The 19,770-nt window shown below is 45.3% G+C and overlaps 1 protein-coding gene across 1 annotated transcript in view; it reads right to left on the reverse strand.

Moving 5' to 3' along the window:
* Window positions 1-269: 269 nt before the first annotated feature.
* TMEM184B (transmembrane protein 184B) overlaps window positions 270-19,770 on the reverse strand; it is a 95,297-nt gene continuing 75,796 nt past the window's right edge. Inside the window, exons 8-9 of the mRNA XM_085887378.1 lie at window positions 11,395-11,598; window positions 270-838 (exon numbers count right to left, since the gene is read on the reverse strand). Of these exons, the coding sequence (XP_085743504.1) occupies window positions 594-838; window positions 11,395-11,598 (449 nt within the window). The 3' untranslated portion in view covers window positions 270-593. The remainder of the gene's footprint in view (window positions 839-11,394; window positions 11,599-19,770) is intronic.

Consider the following 19,770-nt stretch of genomic DNA (forward strand, 5'->3'; position numbering starts at 1 on the left):
CCCTGACCATGAAGCCAACACAAGGCTTCATAATGAGCACAACTTTAACAATTAAGCAAAAGACAAAAATGGTCCAAATAATGACGATTTACACAAACATGGTTTTGCTGTCTTCCGTTTGCTCAAAATTTAAAGGAATAAAAAAGCAAAAAAAGGACTTTGCAACTTATGTGGCAAAGGTAGTGTACAAGTTGCATTGTTTAGTAAGGTGAGAATGTCATACCGTATTTATTTCTGGGGAGAAATCAGTTGTGAGTCATCAGACCGAGTCAAATACTCCAGAGTCTGTTTACTAAACAAGGGCTTTACATTCCCAAAATAGTTAAGTCCTTGCAGAAGGTCCAAAATCAAGTATCAATCAGAAGTGAATAAAAAGTGCTTTTACGTTTATGATTTCAAGCGCTTCAAAAACAAACTGATTACATCGTAAACATGAAAGCACTTCATGTCCAATAAAACTTGATGACAACGAAAAGCATGGGATAGGAAATAAATAGAAGAACTAACAAACCTGAAGTCTTCACAACTGTCATAATTTCAGTACTGGCAGACAAATGAGGTGAGTGGAAAGGTTAACAAGGCAACAATTAGGCTTAGAATTCATCATCAGATGAAAGCAGCATGGTCTTTTCAGTGTCGTGATTGGGCACGGTGGCAGAGAAAGCCTGACGAGTTTGGAACGTGTGCCCATTTCGCCAAGGAGTGCCATGCTCCAAGGTTGACTGCTGCGTGTACTGCTGGTATGCCGGTGAGAAGTTATGAATGGCATCCTGAACAATGTCATGGGGATTCATTGTTTCTTTGAGACTGCTTGATATGCTCATGGGAACACCACGACCTGGAGAACAGCAAAATAAGCAAGGAAGGCAAAGCATCAGTAGCGGTGTGAGAAAATGTTGACATCTTCAAAGAATGAGGTAAGTGTTAGATATTTTAAAAATACTGCAACTGTATTTGCAGTCCTCCCCAACCCCTCCCTTTATCTTCCAGAGAGACATGGCATACACCTCTCCTTAATCTCTTGACCTCACTTTTGATTGTGAGGCAGGAACTCTCTCGGATAAAAATGAGTTTTGGAATGTGCTTTGATTCAATTGGTTGACTGAGTATCTCCATCGCACAGCATCTCAAAGAGCATCTCTTAACCAAATCCTACTGCCTGGCTTCTCATGCCGACCCTGTTTCTTGTTAAAGGCAGAGGGTGTCAGTAAGTTCCTGGTGCCTTAAATTCATGTGCTCCACAAAGGTAGAGCTCCGTAATCTTGGTTGGCTCTTTGCCCAAGAGGGACAACTCCGATTTCAAACCCGGGTAGGTGGTACTCATAAGCCTCGGTCAGCAATCTGCCTCAGAAAGGAAAGACAACTCTGATCTAAAACCCAGGTGGGTAGAGCTACTATTTGTCGTCTTGAAGTGGACTAGTAAACCCCTCCCAGCCTTTTTTGTACTGTGAAGAGACAAACTTCCTACATTGTCTTGTTTCAATGCAAGAGGCCGGTTGTTCCATTTGAGGAGCTTTCGTTATCGCTGTATTCATGTACATTGAGCCTTATGTTTCAATAACCTCAGCGTGACCACTCTGAAGGGTACAGGTTAAAAACGGACTGCAGGTCATGGCCGTCTGATAGGACAGGATCCCAAACTCAATGGAAATGCAATGAGAGGCTGATCTATCAGTGGGTGTAAAATGCAAGGGTAGCTGTTTTGCCATGGACATGCATGGATGGTGGCCCATGCATCTACTTCTGGTTGCTTCCCTGAGGACATCAAGGTGCCTCTGCTATGGCCAGAGGATCATTTTGACTCTTGATGTGCCTCATTGTGGCCTTGTACGTGACATGCAGATTGCTAAACTAATGTTCCGCCTTCCTCTATATCTTCTAATACAATGACTATTTAATCCAATGATTTCTCTGCCATACAATCCTTATTGCCTTTGAACTCTCCGGATCAGCTTGTTTTTGGTGAAACTCGTGTCCACACTGAAGTGTTATCCAAATCTTTTGCAGAGCCTGGCTATGTCCTCCATACACTTGATTTTCCACCTTGACATGGTTTATGTATTTATGCAAAGGCATCTCCACCACTTGGCCATGAGGTCTCCCTTTAGGATACAACACAAGAGTTTATGTGCTTTCGTCAAGCATTTTTGCATCAATCTCAATCATCACCCAATCGTGCGATTTTTGATGCTATCACCGACAGTATTGATATGATGCTTTCTTGACATCCAACTGCTGATATTATGGTCTTTGGAGACTTTAACGTTCATCACAAAGAATGGTTGGTAACTTCACTATTACAGCACAAATTCTTCTGGTGTCAGTGCATTTAACTTTGCTGTGTCATATGACCTTACTCAGATCATTTGAGTTCCAACTCAAATTCCTGATCGAGTTACTGACAACAGGTATCTTCTTCATCTATTTTTATGCTCAAATCCTGGGGATGGCACTGCAAAAATTCTCCCCTCTCTCAGAATCTCTGATCATGTTGAAGGTCAGGTTTCTTTCTCCTCACCATCAACTGGTGTTCATCCTGCCCATCGGACTGTCTTCCAATATAGCAACTCTGTGCTGTGATAGCTTGCTTTCTTTTCTTGCCAATGTTCACTGGAACTCAATCCAGTCACAATACACCTGAAGCTACCAAGGAAGTTACTGAGTGGATCCATGTTGGTATGGACCTCTTTATCCCTTCTCAGACCAAGTGAAACCACACACTCAGCCATGGTTCACTCTTGCTTGTGGAGCTGCCATCACCCATCGCAATCACTTTTTCAATCAGTATTATTTTGTTGGCTCGAGTGAAGTGCATCACTTGCTTCACCTTACAAGCAACCACTGTAAATGAGTATTAGAGAATGCTCAGTGACAGTATGCAGAATCGGTTTGTGATTATATCCCAAATAAATGGCTAGGTTCCAGAGAATTTGGGAGAATTTCTAACAGCATTCTCAACTGCAATCGATCAATTCCTGTCATCTTCAATGGCTCTGAAGTGCTGACTTCGATTGATCAAGTCAACCTCTTTGCTGAGCGTTTTGCTGCAAACTCTACACTTTGAAGACCATGGACAAATCGTTTCTAATTATTAAAGGGCTTGAAATCTCAAAATTATTTTACCAGATTGAATCCAATGCAATTGCCTTGAAGATGTGTTCACCAGAACTGTCTTCTGTTCTCTCAAAATTGTATTGCTTGTATCTCTCAAAGTCAAAGTCAAAGGCAGGCTTCCGTAGTCCCTGTCGTAAAAGGCTTTGGTGAGAAATCTGATCTTTCCAACTCTCCAACAGCTGATTAGCCTTCTACCCATTATGAGAAAAGTATTTGAATCCCTCATCAAACTGCAACTCATGAGTCATCTGGAAGCTAACTACCTCCTAACTAATGTCCAGTATGGCTTCTGACATCCATGGTCTACTGGTGATGTTGTATCCCTAATCATTTATGTCAGGTCAGGTTCGATCTGTGACCTGCTACAGGTACCATGTAAACCTGTACTAACCTGTTCCATGGTCGGGTTGTCGGCGACTAAACCGTCTCCCCCACCAGGTTTTCTGGTGAGGAGGGTGTTTGGATATGGACACCCAGCAGGATTAAAAACAAAACCTGTCAAAGGGCGGAGGAGCTCCTTGTGAGCCAACGGCCATCCATATCTAGTGCCAAACTGTGTCTGTGGATGTCCTCCTGCAGTTGGGTTACTTTTTATGAGGAGGTTGGTGGCAGGATTTGCACTCCGGCCACCGTAAAACCCTTCATTCCGCAAAACGCAAAAAAATCTGAAAACCCACTCCGTGGGAGTACCTCCTGTGCATGTTCCCTTCGCAGGGCAGCTCACCGGATGACGGGATTGGGGCAAAGCCTTCGGGACCCCCAATCTTTGATGATAGGAGGGAAACCACGGGGTAACATCCCTGGGTCAGATTGCGGGAGAGTGTGTCAGAGTGGTGCTGAGGTGTCGTCCACCAGACGGCGGTCTCCTTGGGTTAACCTGAGGCGGTCCCTTCGGGTGGGTGCCTGGAATGTCCTATCCCTAATAGAGGATGATCACCTGTCTCTGTTATCATCTAAGCTCAAGCGTTTGGACATCGGGATTGCAGCCCTCTCTGAGGTCCGGAGACCGGATTGCGGCGAGATAATGGTGGGTGATTACACCTACTATTGGTCTGGTCGCTCTGATGGTTACCATACCCAAGGAGTTGCTGTAGCTGTGTCCAATAAGCTGACCCCAATGATAATTGAGGTAACACCGGTCAACGAGCGTATTATGAGATTAAGGATTCGTCACTCCTTAGGTGTCATTTCCCTGGTCTCTGTTTATGCTCCGACTGAGGGGAGTGATCTCACCGTGAAGGATGCATTCTACGCCACGCTCGAGTCTGTGGTTGATCAGTGCCCCAGACGAGATACACTTCTAGTCTTGGGGGATTTCAATGCATCGACTGGAACTGATAGGGATGGTTATGAGGTGTATGTTGGTCCCCATGGGTCAGGAACTATGAACCAGAATAGCACTAAGTTCCTTGACTTTGCAAGAAGTCATGGACTTAGGGTGGCTGGTTCATGGTTTCAGCGCCCACAAGCTCATCGCTGGACTTGGTATTCCAACACTGGCGGTGTGGCAAAGGAGATTGACCATGTCCTCATTGACGGTCGTTGGAGGATGATCCAGAACTGCAGGGTCTACCGGAGTGCTCAGTTCCTCAATACTGACCACAGGCTTGTTGTAGCAACTCTAAAGCTGCACCTTAAATCCTGGAGAATGGTACCATCCCAGCCTAGGCTGGATGTTGGCAAGCTCAGGGATGAGAGAGTAGCTGAGGAGTTTGCGAACAGGCTGAGTGGACACTTGGGGGGTCTGGGTGCTTTGGGGGGTCCTGAAGAGTTGTGGAGTGCCTTCAAGACCACCGTCCTTGATGTTGCCAGTGGATGTCTTGGAGCTCACCGCAGGGCAAAGAAGAATTTTGTCTCTCAAGGGACACTGAATACCATTGACCAGAGTCGCAGGGCCAGGCTGAATGGCAGAGCTGAGCTGTTCAGGGAGCTGAGGTGTAAAACTGTACGTGCACCGAGGGTGGACAAGGAGGCCTATGTGCGAGGAATTTGTGAGGGGGTAGAGCATCACCTGTGGACAGGTGATTCTCGTCCCGCTTACAGGGGAATTCGCACTTTGCGTTCCTCCAAGCCCATTCCTCGCTGTGCTGTAGTTAGAGCAGAAGGTGGGGTGGCTCGTGACAGAGGAGTCCGAAGTGAAGGCCCGCTGGGCCATTTAATTTGAGCGGTTGTACCAGGCTGATCCCCCAGCTGTCGAGTTGGACGTCAAGGGTGTTACAATCCCTGTTGCTGACCCTCGAATCAACTGTGGTCCACCTTCGCTTGTGGAAACACGGGCTGCGGTGAACCGTTTGAAACGGGGCAAAGCTCCAGGGATCTGTGGCATCCATGCTGAACTTCTCAAGGCTGGTGGAAGTGCTGCACTCGTGTCGTTGCATGCAGTTTTGTGCTCTGCCTGGAACACAGGCATCATCCCAACTTACTGGAAGAGGGACCTTGTTGTCCCTCTCTGGAAAGGGAAGGGTGATCGCCAAGACTGCAACAACTACCGAGGGGTGACGCTGCTCTCAGTGCCGGGCAAGGTCTTTGCTAGGATAATTCTTGATAGGGTTCGCCACCATCTGCTTGAGCACCAGCATCCAGAGCAGTCAGGCTTTACACCAAAGAGGTCAACGGTTGACCGTATCCTTGCCCTTCGTGTCCTCACCGAACGCAGACGAGAGTTTCGGCAGTGGCTGCTTGCAGCCTATGTTGATCTCTGTAAAGCGTTCGATTCAGTGAATCGGGATGTCCTCTGGAGGATTCTTGGTCTTCGTGGGGTGCCACCAAAACTGATCTATCTGATGTCTGAACTCTACTCTGGGACTGAGAGTGCTGTGAAGTGTGGTGGTACCATCTCTGACTTATTTCCAGTTGTTACTGGAGTTCGTCAGGGGTGTGTACTGGCCCCCACACTTTTCAGCACTTGTATGGACTGGATTTTAGGGAGGATGTCGGAAAGATCAAGCTGTGGTACATCGTTTGGGAATGTCAAGATTTTGGACCTTGATTTTGCAGATGATGCAGTCATCTTTGCGGAGACTTTAGACATCCTTTTGGGGGCCCTCGAGGTGCTGAATGAGGAGTAGGAGCCGCTGGGATTACGGGTTTCTTGAGTCAAAACTAAGATCCAAGCTTTCGGTGACATCTTGGATGCTGCTGTCCTGTCTGTGTTTGTTTGTGGTGAGGATGTTGAGGTCGTGGAGAGATTCACTTACCTTGGCAGTGATATTCATGTCTCTGCTGGCTGCGAGTCAGAGGTCAATAGACGTCTGGGTCGGGCCTGGGGAGTCATGGATTCACTGGATCATGGGGTGTGGTGCTGCCGGTACCTGTGCGGGAGGACGAAAGTCCGAGTCTTCGGGTCCTTGGTATTTCCAGTCTTGCTCTATGGATGCGAGACTTGGACTCTGACCAAGGATCTGAGACGGAGACTTAATTCCTTTGGTACCAGGTCTCTTCGGAGAATCCTTGGCTATCGCTGGTCAGATTTTATGTCCAATGAGCGGTTGCTGAGAGAGACTCGGATGAGATTTGTTACCTGCATAGTCCGTGAGCGTCAGTTGCGGCTGTATGGACATGTGGCTCGTTTTCCTGACGCTGATCCTGCTCCCAGATTCTCTCAGCGAGGGAGTCTCATGAGTGGAGGAGGCCAGTGGGCCGACCACGTGCCTCGTGGTTGCAGCAGGTTGACCATCATCTCAAGGAGATGGGGATGGGCCTGGCATCTGCCTGGGGGATGGCCAGACGGAGGCCCTGGAGTACCGGCAGAAAGTGGACGCAGCGACGCGCTGTTCTGGCACATGCTCCCATACCTGACCTGACCTAATCACTAAAACATGTGAATAGGGCTTTGGATTACCATGGTGAAGCCAGCAGGGTTGTTGTTCTCAACATCTCAAAGGCTTTTGACAAAGTGTGGCACAAGGTGCTCATCCACAAGCTAACATCATGACATCTCTGCAAAATTGCATGCTTCAATTCCTGATTTCCTTGAAAATTGCCACATCTCTGTGCTACACACGGGACAGTTGACCCTTCTCAATAATATTAACGCTGGTGTTCCTCAGAGCTCTGTGTTGAGTCCTACATTGTTCTTGTTATACATCAATGATCTGCCCGATTGCATTATTTCAGTTAACCATTTCACAGATGACTCAACAATGTATACTACATATCGAGGAACCATATCTCCTCATTTCCGTGTCCAGGCCAGTGCCACTGTCAATCAGGACCGAGAGTGTGTGATTAACTGGGGAAATGACTGGCTTGTTGCTTTAAACAAAAATAAGACTCCTTGTTGTCTGTGTCTAGCTCAAGATCATCCTGTCTCTAAATTATTCACCTTTGCAGGAACTCCCTGTTAACCATCTGGTTAGATTGGATATCAGCTCAAACCTCAGCTGGGAAAACTACATCTCTGATATAACTAAAAGTGCCTCAGTGCCTTGGCGGCATATTTTATGCTCGGTGATGGCTTTCTCCAGCTGCTGTGCTCTATCTATACAATGCAACTACACAACCTGCCATGGAGTATTGCTTCCATGTTTGGACTGGTGCTCCAGCCTGTCATTTATCTCTCCTTGACAGAATCCAGCAACGTGCTGCCAATCTGATGCGACAGGAGTTGGCATCATTTGTGGAACCTCTCTCAGTCTGCTTGCTTCTTGTGAGCCTTTTCTGAAGATAGTTTCATGGAATGTACTCTGAGGGTCTCTCACAGGTTGTCTTGTTGCAGTATTGATATGATAATTTCATCTTCATCCTGCATTTTGAAGCACCAAAATGATCTACCTGAGCATTCTTTTAGATGATCCAAATAGTTGGCAGATGCTTCCCATCCATCCTGAGGAATAAATCTATGATGTAAATGTATGATGGAAGAAGGGTGTATGCCCCGGTTAGAATAGGTGTACCATATCCCTGTGTGTCGTAAGAGGCGACCAGGATTGCGTCAGGAAGGGCATCCGGCGTAAAAAGCTATGCCAAATCATTATGCGGACAACAAAACGAATTTCCATACCGGATCGGTCGAGGCCCGGGTTACCAACGACCGCCACCGGTACCGGTGGTCAGCAGGGTACCAGTGGAAATTGTGCTACTGCTGGGCGAAGGAGGAGAAGGAGACGGGGAAGACGAGTCCGGAGGCAGTGGGAGAGGGGGAAGGGTAGAAGTGTGGAGGTGAGAGTTGGAACTCTGAATGTTGGGACGATGACTGGCAAAGGGCGAGAGTTGGCTGATATGATGGAGAGAAGAAAGGTGGACATACTGTGTGTACAAGAGACCAAGTGGATGGGGAGTAAGGCTAGGAGCATTGGAGGTGGTTTCAAACTGTTCTACCATGGTGTGGATGGGAGGAGAAATGGTGTCGGGGTAATCCTGAAGGAAGATTATGTCAAGAGGGTATTGGAGGTGAGGAGAGTGTCTGACCGAGTGATGAGTGTGAAGTTGGAAATTGAAGGGGTGATGATGAATGTCATCAGTGCATATGCCCCACATATGGGGTGTGAGATGGAGTATAAAGAAGATTTCTGGAGTGAGTTAGATGAAGTGGTGGAGAGTGTATCCAAGGATGAAAGAGTGGTGATTGGAGCAGATTTCAATGGGCATGTTGGGAAAGGGAATAAAGAGGATGAGGAGGTGATGGGGAGGTATGGTCTCAACAAGAGAAATGTGGAAGGGCAAATGGTGGTTGAGTTTGCAAAAAGAATGGAAATGGCAGTGGTAAATACGTATTTCAAGAAGAAGGAGGAACACAGGGTGGCATACAAGAGTGGAGGAAAGTGCACACAGGTGGATTACATCTTAAGCAGGAGATGCAACCTGAAAGAGATTAGTGACTGTAAGGTGGTGGCAGGGGAGAGTGTAGCTCGACAGCTTCGATTTGTGGTCTGTAGGATGACTTTGGAGGTGAGGTTGAGGAAGAGAGTGAGGGCTGAATCAAGGACCAGATGGTGAAGGAGGAAGACTGTTGCATGAAATTTAGGGAGGAGGTGAGACAGGCATGGTGGTAAAGATGGGTGGGATGATTGGGCAACGACAGCAGAAGTTGTGAGGGAGATAGCTAGGAAGGTACTTGGTGTGACATCTGGACAGAGGAAGGAAGATAAGGAGACTTGGTGGTGGAATGAGGAAGTACAGGAAAGTATAAGGAAGAAGGGGTTGGCGAAAAAGAAGTGGGATAGTCAGAGAGATGAAGAAAGTAGGCAGGAGTACAAGGAGTGGCGGCGAAAGGCAAAGAGAGAGGTGGCAAAGGCCAAGGAAAAGGCATATGACGAGCTGTATGAGAAGTTGGATACAAAAGAAGGGGAAAACGATTTATACCGATTGGCAAGACAGAGGGACCGAGCTGGGAAGGATGTGCTGCAGGTTCGGGTGATAAAGGACATAAATGGGAATGTGCTGACGAGTGAGGAGAGTGTGTTGAGAAGGTGGATGGAGTACTTTGAGGAGCTGATGAATGAAGAAAATGAGAGAGAGAGAAGGTTGGAAGAGGTGGAGATAGTGAATCTGGAAGTGGGGTGGATCAGTAAGGATGAAGTGAGGACTGCGATGAAGAGGATGAAGAGTGGAAAGGCGGTTGGCCCAGATGGTATACCAGTGGAGGCATGGAAGTGCTTGGGAGAGATGGCAGTGGGGTTGTTAACCAGATTGTTTAATAAAGTCTTGGAAAGTGAGAGGATGCCGGAGGAGTGGAGATTAAGTGTACTGGTTCCGATTTTCAAGAATAAGGGTGATGTGCAGAGCTGTGGAAATTACAGAGGGATAAAGTTGGTAAGCCACACCATGAAGTTGTGGGAAAGAGTAGTGGAAGCTAGGTTTAGAGGAGAGGTGACGATCTGTGAGCAGCAATATGAGTTTATGCCAGGAAAGAGCACCACTGATGCGATGTTTGCTTTGAGAATGTTGATGGAGAAGTGTAGGGAAGGCCAGAAGGAGTTACATTGTGTGTTTGTGGATTTAGAGAAAGCTTATGATCGGGTGCCAAGAGAGGAGTTGTGGCATTGTATGAGGAAGTCGGGAGTGGTGGAGAAGTATGTGAGGATCGTGCAGGATATGTATGAGGACAGTGTGACAGCAGTGAGGTGTGCGGTAGGAATGACGGACCGGTTTAAGGTTAAAGTGGGATTGCACCAAGGATCGACATTGAGCCCTTTCCTGTTTGCAATGGTGATGGACAGGTTGATGGATGAGATTAGACTGGAGTCCCCATGGACTATGATGTTCGCGGATGACATCATGATCTGTAGGAAGAGTAGGGAGCAGGCTGAGGCGAGCCTTGAGCGGTGGAGGTACGCACTGGAGAGAAGGGGAATGATAGTCAGTCGGAGTAAGATGGAGTACATGTGCGTAAATGAGAGGGAGGGTGGTAGTATGGTGTGGTTGCAAGGAGTTGAGGTGGGGAAGGTGGATTGGTTTAAATACTTGGGATCACTGTCCAAAGTAACGGAGAGTGTGGGAGAGAAGTGAAAAAGAGAGTGCAGGCAGGATGGAGTGGGTGGAGAAGAGTTGCAGGAGTGATTTGTGACAGAAGGGTAGCTGCAAGAGTGAAGGGGAAAGTATATAAGACGGTAGTGAGACCAGCTATGTTGTATGGTTTGGAGGCGGTGGCACTAACAAAAAGACAGGAAGCGGAGCTGGAGGTGGCAGAGTTAAAGATGCTGCGATTCTCGTTGGAAGTGACGAGGATGGATAGGATAAGAAATGAGTATATTAGAGGGACAGTGCAGGTAGGACGGTTTGGAGACAAAGTGAGAGAGGCGAGATTGAGATGGTTTGGACATGTGCACAGGAGGGAAGCGGAGCATATCGGGAGAAGGATGTTGAAGATGGAGCCGCCAGGCAGGAGGAGAAGAGGAAGGCCTAAGAAGAGGTTCATGGATACGGTGAGGGCGGACATGCGGGTGGTTGGAGTGTCAATGGAAGATGTGGATAGAGCGAAATGGAGACGGTTGATCCGCTGTGGCGACCCCTAACGGGAGCAAGCCGAAAGAGGAAGAAGAGAGTAAACCCTTCTAGTTTCGTTCCCCATACTTCATCACTTTTGAACTCTTAATCTGCATCCTGCTTCCCTCTCAATTATAAACTACTTCAGTTCAAGAGGAATGTAAATAGATTTCTTCTTTCTGTTTAATATCTGTACTTTTCTTTGTGCAGTATACCTTCAGTGGAAATTCCATTAAAAAAAACACACACACACACAATGAATTGTGTTACTAATTCAAGAATGCCTCTAATTATTTTTTTTAAAGAAAACAAAGGCAAAACACATTCCTGATTCATCAGAGCAGAATGTCATACCTTGTGCATCAGCTCGTTTATTGCAGTAAACAGAGTGTGTGAAAGCGAAGCGAAGTGCAATGGCTGCAAAAAACATCTCAATGCAAATGATGAAGTTCTGATAACCAGCAGCCACTGTCCCAACACCTGCAACCAGCTTCCCGTCAAGTGTTGAATAAATTGCTGGTATCGCACCAGCTTTCTCCAGGATCGCCAGCAGCATACCTGTACTCAGCATATTAGGGAAGATATGATAATCAGTGAAGATCAAATAGTTATTTAAAAGTGTGTTTAAGAGTACAAAAATGAGGCATATGGAAAATTGCAGAGTTGTGTTGAAGTTACTTTTATCAATTTGAAAAACAACGAAAATATGTGAATTTTTTTCCAGCAAATAGTAAGAATTACATAATAATAATAATATGAAGCTTTAAACAGTATCACAATAGACAAATATGTTTTCACTCAACTCGAGTGCCCATATATTTATTATATACAATGGGATTGTGGTGGGGGTGGGGCATGCTCGGAGGAAGTGGAGGGAAGATAAATTAAACAACATGCATATGGCATGCATAGTGGGGACACAAAATTCCATCATATTCACCTCCACTGCTGAAGGTGGACGGAGGTGATTTTTTTCACCCCTTTATCTGTGAGCAGGACATGTCAAAAAGTTATGGACAGATTCGTACAAAACTTTTTGGACATGTTGAGTGTGCAACAAGGATAAATGGTCAATTGGATACAATTTAAGGTCAATTGGATGGAAATTGACGATTTTATGTGACGCCCACGTTTGGGATACCTTTTTTGACCAAATTATTAATTTGCCTTCTCCAAATTCTCATAATAAAGCTTTGTTGAAAATTTGATGACAAAGCTCAAATGGTAAAAACAAAAAAAAAAACCACCTTATGGCCTGGACACACACGCGCGCACACACACACACACACACACACACACACACACACACACACACACACACACACACACACACACACACACACACACACACACACACACACACACACACACACACACACACACACACACACACACACACACCCCCATCTCCTGCTGCGTGGAGATGGAATAATAAAATTAAACAAACGTAACCCTCTTATATTGAGGTTCCTGTGTTTCCTCTCTCTCTCTCTCCTCTCTCCTTGTCCAGTCATTCCTTTGTTAATTGTATCCAACTGTTTCCCCATCACCCCACTGCCAGTTCATTGTCTTTTTTTTTTTAACCCTTTGTCACTTTGCTCTTCCATGAAACTCCATCTTGTAAAGAGAAAAATAACTCATCAGAGTGCTTATCAAGGAGAGAAATAAATCAACAGTGCAAACAGATGAGTTTTGCAGTCTGGTTATTGATAAAGCACAAATTACTGCACTATTTGTAAATGGTGTGCAAAGCTCGATTGTGGTGAGCAACTTCACCTGTACGCTCATCAACTGGTCCATTTAAAACTCAATGGTATTCTATCCCACGCAGTCTTGAGAAGGAGTTGGTGCGAGCCAACTCTTTTGGTGGCAAATGTGTAATTGCATCCATCTACACTTCTGAGGTAAATGTGCACAAATTATACTGTTGCGAATTCGCGCCCGCCGGCGTGCGAGCGGCCACGTAACTCGAATCGCGGCACGTCGCCCACCGGACGGACAATTCCGTCGTGACCCTCTCGGACTAACGCTGGGAACTAGTCACGGGTGGGCCTTTCGGCCTCACCACGATCGTGCCAATCGGCCCCCCGCGTGGGATAGGGTTGTTCGCCAAATTCGACCGACCTAAGTACCCACACGGAGGGTAGACCGGGCGATCGCACCTCGCCGCAGGTCGACTTCGGACACGGGCCACTTTAAGCGACCCGTTCCGTGCTATCGGGATAACCGAGCGGTGTTATCGTCAACCTCGACGTTTCGATTAATTATCGGGCGTATTTAGCTCACGACCAACCCTTTACGTGAAGTAAGATGGAGATTCAATTAAAGAAAAGACGAAGCGAAACGGGAAAAACAGTTCAACATGAGGCACATTTATTCCGCGGTAAACGGAAAGCACACATATACAATTACAACAATTATGCACCAAAAGCAAATGTAACAAAAGGAACACAACAATGCAGATCTACTACCGACTACGCGAGCACACGGAAACACTTACACAGTTTTACTTTACAGACGGCTCCGACAACACATATACTCAGAAGCAAAAGAAAATGGGCCACCCTCTACGACTAGGGGGCAGACGGGCCTGGGGCCGAGACCGCGTGGAGCCTACCCATCTTGTGATGAGCCGCAAAATGACGGCGGTGCCCCGACTCCGCGCTCCTCCGCGGGTTTCGTTGGCACTGCTTGGAATGGGGTGGGAACGGGGCCCCCTTTTCGCACTATCTCAGCGCGGGGGGGAAACAGGGGGGGTTGTTGATGCTCTGAGGAAAGAGGATAGCTGGCTTGCTTGGGTCCCGCGACGAGCAACTCCAGTGCGCCCTCGACCGCGTTCCCGGCTTCCCCTCTCTGCAGCTCCCCGACAGACTCCGAACCCCGACAGACCGACTCTCCTCCAGACCTGTCTTGGTTGCTGCTGCCACACTCCGCCGCCGCCACACCTCTCCAACTCGCCCGAGCCCGAAACAGAAACTCACTGAATTCGCCCCGCGCTCGACGCTTTATAGTGCGACAGGAGAACCCATATGCAGATTTCCGGATCAGGATTGGCTCGGGGGCGGAGCCACGCTCGCCCATTGGACGGAGGAAAAGTGGGCGTGAATCATTCCTGATCCGACTTCCCCTCGGAAAGGCCGCTTTTTGCACCCGAGGCTCGGCGCGCGTCCCGCACGAGGCCAGGACAGCCTGACGCTCGGCGTTCACAAGCGGTGCGGGAATGGCCGCAGAAGGAGAGGCGAAGGTGGTGGAGGGTTTATTGTGGCGGTGATGGCCATGGCGACGCTTGGAATGGCGGTGATGCGATGGTTGCGAGAGCGGGTTGTGAAGGTAAAGGCCGTGGCTGTTGGCGTTGTTGTTGTTGTGAAGCGGCGTTGCGGTTGGTGGTTGTTGTGTGATGGCGGTTGAGACGTGGTTGGTTCAAAATAAAGATAGAACAGAAAAACGGCTATCTTAAAGGGTCGCAGCCCGAATGAATGACATTTATTCCCTCTAAACAACGGGTTTGGGGCTAACTACACATGTACTTACAGAGATATCTCACCTACGGGACCTGAATGGTGGTTTGTGAATTTCCTCAACCACAACAATACTTTGAAAAGTCTGCTATAGAGTACAATCATAAACCTTTACAAAGTAACTATTATTCTCGTTCGAGTGTTTTCATAACTACCAAGGCTGATAAAGACGGCAGCATAGATCGCTGAAGTATAAATCGGGAGATCATAATTAAAACGCCAAATTGTACTTCTTCGCTTTTTTTTTTTTTCCACGAGCCAAGCACAATAAAGGGTGAAGCGATTACAATTATTCTAATTTCTAACATGAGGAAGTGACATTGTTGTCATTGTCAACGGGCATCAAGCCTTGTTTATTTCACAATGTAAGTTCTGAGGGGGCGGGCGTCAACCAAGTAATATGCGCTATATCAAATGGTCATGTAACATGTGGTAAAGTTTCAATTTCCTCTGTTGAACGGTTTTCGATGTACGCGCTTAACACTGGACCTGCCACTTTATACCTGCTGGCAGTGATGACCGGGTACCAAGACGTCCTGCTTTGATCGGACACCTGACCCATTACATCCTCTTTATTCAATTGAATTCAGAATGGAATTAAAAATATTCAATTCAAATCAAATAGAAGACCAAATAAAATAGGTACTGCATTGGAGTCATCAGAAAGAACTTGAACAAGCAAAGAGCAAAGATGAAGTCATCAGGAGTTTCAACTGCTACTCCTCTATCCTCAAACACATCATGCAGGTGCAGCCAAGTGAGCCTTATTCAAAATAAATAAATTAATAATAATAATAATAATGATAGTTCTGGCTGCCAGACCATGCGTCCAATCAGGTTGAAATTTAAGACCGATATTCCCCGTCATGACTAGATAATTGTGAAGTTTCATGTCAATTGGTGCAGTGGTTCAAGAGAGAATTTTTTTTAATATTTTCCTTCATTCCAGTATATCTGCCAAACCATGTGACCTATCAATTACTCGTGAACAACCTGGTATCCCCAAGGCTTGGAGAACATTTGTGTGAAGTTGCACTTCGATATGTCCAGCCATTGTGGAGAAGATGATTTTTAAAGGTTTTTAGGGTAAATCCAATATGGCTGCCAAACCATGTGACCTGACATCATAGGTGGGAAACTTTTTGTTCCTCATGGATAGACGGTCATACCTGCAAAGTGTCACCTCGATCTGTTCAACTGTTTTAGAGCAGAAGATTTTTGAAGGTTTTATTTTATTTTTTTAAATATATGACTGCCAAACCACGTGGCCGATGACATCATCAATTTTTTTTCTATGGACCAATTTAGCCCTAGATGACCCTCAAAAATTTCCATACTCATTTGATGTAGTGTACTACATATGCAATTATGATGTCATAATGAAGGCACCTATGACATCGTAAAACAAAAACCACACTTATTCCCCATGAGACAGGAGCAAAGTTTCAATCTATGGTGAAAATTGTGTCAATCCAATGAGCGGTTGCAGAGAAAAGGGAATAACAACTTGCAGACACGTACGTACCTTCTACGTACGTGATTGATTACTTAAATCCACTTTTCGCTTCGTGAGCATGGGATAATTAACTTTGGCATATCGTTTTCATTGCTGGTTCATCATCTTCACCTTTTTCTGCACCATCTTTCTCCTGTTTGGATCATTTCTTACCTGTCTTTCAAGGTGTACTCAAGGCAATCATCGGTAAGTCAAAGTAAATGACTTTTCCACGTTGTCCATTTCCATCATCTCTGATAGTTTCCTTACTTCCAGTTGTCTCTCCACTTCCAACAACAACAACAAAAAAACAATTTCTCCATTGCATCATTGACAGCTTTGTCAATGATGCAATTGACAATTAATAGAAGGCTTCACCTTCTTTTAAACAAGCCATCATTCCCATCTTGAAGGTACCTTCTAAGACACTAATTCGCAAAAATTAGACACGTTTCTCTTTTACCATTCATTTCCAAGATTTGAGAATGTTCTATCACCATTCAGCTTCTGGAATACTTGCACAAGCATTCTCTTTTAGATCCTGGATCACTTTGTCATGTTTCCAATGGTTACGCAGTCCTGAGAATGTCCTTTTGAGGGTCAAAATGATATTTTGCTGGAAGCAGGCCACAAATCAGCGACAATCCTAATGCTTCTGAAAATGTCAGCTGCTTTTGACACAGTTGAACATAATAAATTACTTGACAATCTTCAATAATACTTTGGTAACACTGGATTTGCTTTTGAATGGTTTCAATCGTATTTTGGGGATCAGGCATCCACAGCAAACATTGCTGGCTGCTCAACATACCCACTTCATTTAAACAAGCCAATGTTTCCCAGGGACTCTTCTTTTCTTTGTTTGCATCCACTTGATACAACTTTACAGAATTTCTATAACAGCTTTCACTGCTATGCTCATTCACATAGCAGGACGCTACACATGCTGTCCAAACGTAGTACGGACAGTTCCTGCGTTACCAGGATACCCATATCTTCTGCAACTCTAATTCCTATCTGTATGAAATGAAAATATGGATGTCCATCAACTTTCTCAAATTTGATGCTGCAAAGAGTCATGTTGGTTCTTGGACTATCACCTGTCCTTTAAAACTTCAACCCTTTATGTTAGAACTTGGTGATCAAAACCTGATCTCTGCTACCACAGTTTCTCACTTAGGTGTCATGGGCATCAGAGGTACAGGTATGATTATAGCTTTATTTTGAGATGCTGGGAAGAGTGCCTTGTATTGCACAACTCTGGGACTCATGAATAAAGTCACTTCCTCTGTGTATCTCATATCCGTACGCTTACTATAATTATTTCATATGCAGCCTACGACTGCTCGTTGCATCATTGCTGGGAGCGTGGCTGTGTTGCTGATGCAGTGCCCTCTGTATACAGTAAGTCGGTACTCTCATTTTGCTAACCTCAGAAGGATGACAGGCTGAGTCAACCCACCTGGTATTATTTAACGGAACGACAAGGGCTTGAACTCAACACCGATCTTAAGCCAGCCACCTTAACCGGTAAGCCAACACCAGGATTTTTATGCTTATTATGAAAAGCTATTATTATGATCACAACAGTCACAATGAACCCAACTTTGAACTATATTCAACACCATGATTTTTGAAGCATCAAAATTGCCTTCCCCTCCAAAAATTGCCTGAGGCGGCAGACAAAATTTTAACATAAAAAAGAGAGGTATTTCAAAAAGAGGTAGTAGCGAACCTTCAAATGTGCAAATTTCAAGTCAATCGGTCAATCAAATTTAAAGTCAATCAGATGAAAAGTGAGGATTTTAGAAAATCAGCCTAGTTTGACATTTTGGCCTATGTTGGCCTCAAACATAGTTAATGATTGACTTTAGTCACCTGATATGCAAATCCTCTTCAAATTTGAAGTCAATCGGATGAAAATTGAGGATTTTATAAATTTCAAAAAGTTGTTGCCCTTTAGCCTGTTTTGATCTTTTCACCTTTTGACCTCAAAAATAAATAGGATTCTATCAGACCACCAATTACACCATTTGGTGAAGTTTCGTGAAGATCAGTTAAAAATTGTGACCTGCAGGCGATTAAAAGTGAGCGTACAGAGAAACAAACGGAAGCGATCGACATACTTGTGAAAAAAAAAAATTGCCAAGTAATAAACGATATATACAATGCCCAGAAATTCACAGCATTTTTCAGGAATGTAACTCCACCCCACCCCCCTCCCTCCGCAAATATTGGGATCCAACAGTATATTAAAGTAAGAGAAAGGTTTAAACAACAAGGTACCGGGTAATCACCTTAAATCGTTAAATTGGAGGTTTAACCACTTCAATCTTGAAATCAGTAGAAAATCACATTGAAGGATTCGTCCTGGTTACACTCACCTCCATCTGCTCATAAATCACTCCACAAACTGCGGGCTTTTGCCTGAATAATTAATAAACTCAGGGGCACATAATGCTGGTTCATATCTTCAATCCACATTGAAAGCAGTCTCTCCATACTTTAACACCTCACTGCAACTCCGAACACACTTCACCATCTATCCATCCATTAGGACCATACTCTGTGCAGAGCGTTGGTGCTGCTTACACAGTCTCCTGGGCTATTGGGCACAATCCTGAACAGGTCACCACTCCGACACAGGATACCAGGAAGCTGGTACTCATTTCGCCGACCTTGGAAGGATGACATGCTGGGTCAACCCCGCCTGGTATTAATTCAACAGCTAAGTGGCATTTTAACTCAGGACCCTCAGATCCCAAGCCCGCCACCCTAACCATTAAGCAAACACCATGTATACACTTCGATGATGCCCTGTCATGTGCCATGTAAAGTCGTTCCACAAAACTCAAACGTGCTCACAGCGAAAAACAGCCAAACTTTTGCAATGTATATTGCACAAAAGGTGGTAATTGATCAACAACGTTAAACTGAAATAATGTATAGTGGGACAACGTAAAGTGGGGACTCACTGCACAAGTACAGAAAGAGTAAGGAAGCTTTTCCATGAGTCACTGCCACTAAAATAAATATAGATATACAGATATATATATATATATAGAGAGAGAGAGAGAGAGAGAGAGAGAGAGAGAGAGAGAGAGAGAGAGAGAGAGAGAGAGAGAGAGAGAAAGAGAGAAAGAGAGAAAGAGAGAAAGAGAGAAAGAGAGAAAGAGAGAAAGAGAGAAAGAGAGAAAGAGAGAAAGAGAGAAGAGAGAGAGAGAGAGAGAGAGAGAGAGAGAGCAAGGAGAGAGAGAGAGAGAGAAAGAGAGAGAGAGAAAGAGAGAGAGAGAAAGAGAGAGAAAGAGAGAGAAAGAGAGAGAAAGAGAGAAAGAGAGAGAGAGAAAGAGAGAGAGAGAGAAAGAGAAGAGAGAGAAAGAGAGAGAAAGAGAGAGAAAGAGAGAGAAAGAGAGAGAAAGAGAGAGAAAGAGAGAGAAAGAGAGAGAAAGAGAGAGAAAGAGAGAGAAAGAGAGAGAAAGAGAGAGAAAGAGAGAGAAAGAGAGAGAAAGAGAGAGAAAGAGAGAGAAAGAGAGAGAAAGAGAGAGAAAGAGAGAGAAAGAGAGAGAAAGAGAGAGAAAGAGAGAGAAAGAGAGAGAAAGAGAGAGAAAGAGAGAGAAAGAGAGAGAAAGAGAGAGAAAGAGAGAGAAAGAGAGAGAAAGAGAGAGAGAAGAGAGAGAAAGAGAGAGAAAGAGAGAGAAAGAGAGAGAGAAAGAGAGA

Source organism: Eptatretus burgeri, chromosome 1 (genome assembly GCF_056783735.1).
Source record: "Eptatretus burgeri isolate ZD-2024b chromosome 1, Ebu_testis_v1, whole genome shotgun sequence".
In the NCBI taxonomy this organism is placed as follows: Eukaryota; Metazoa; Chordata; class Myxini; order Myxiniformes; family Myxinidae; genus Eptatretus; species Eptatretus burgeri.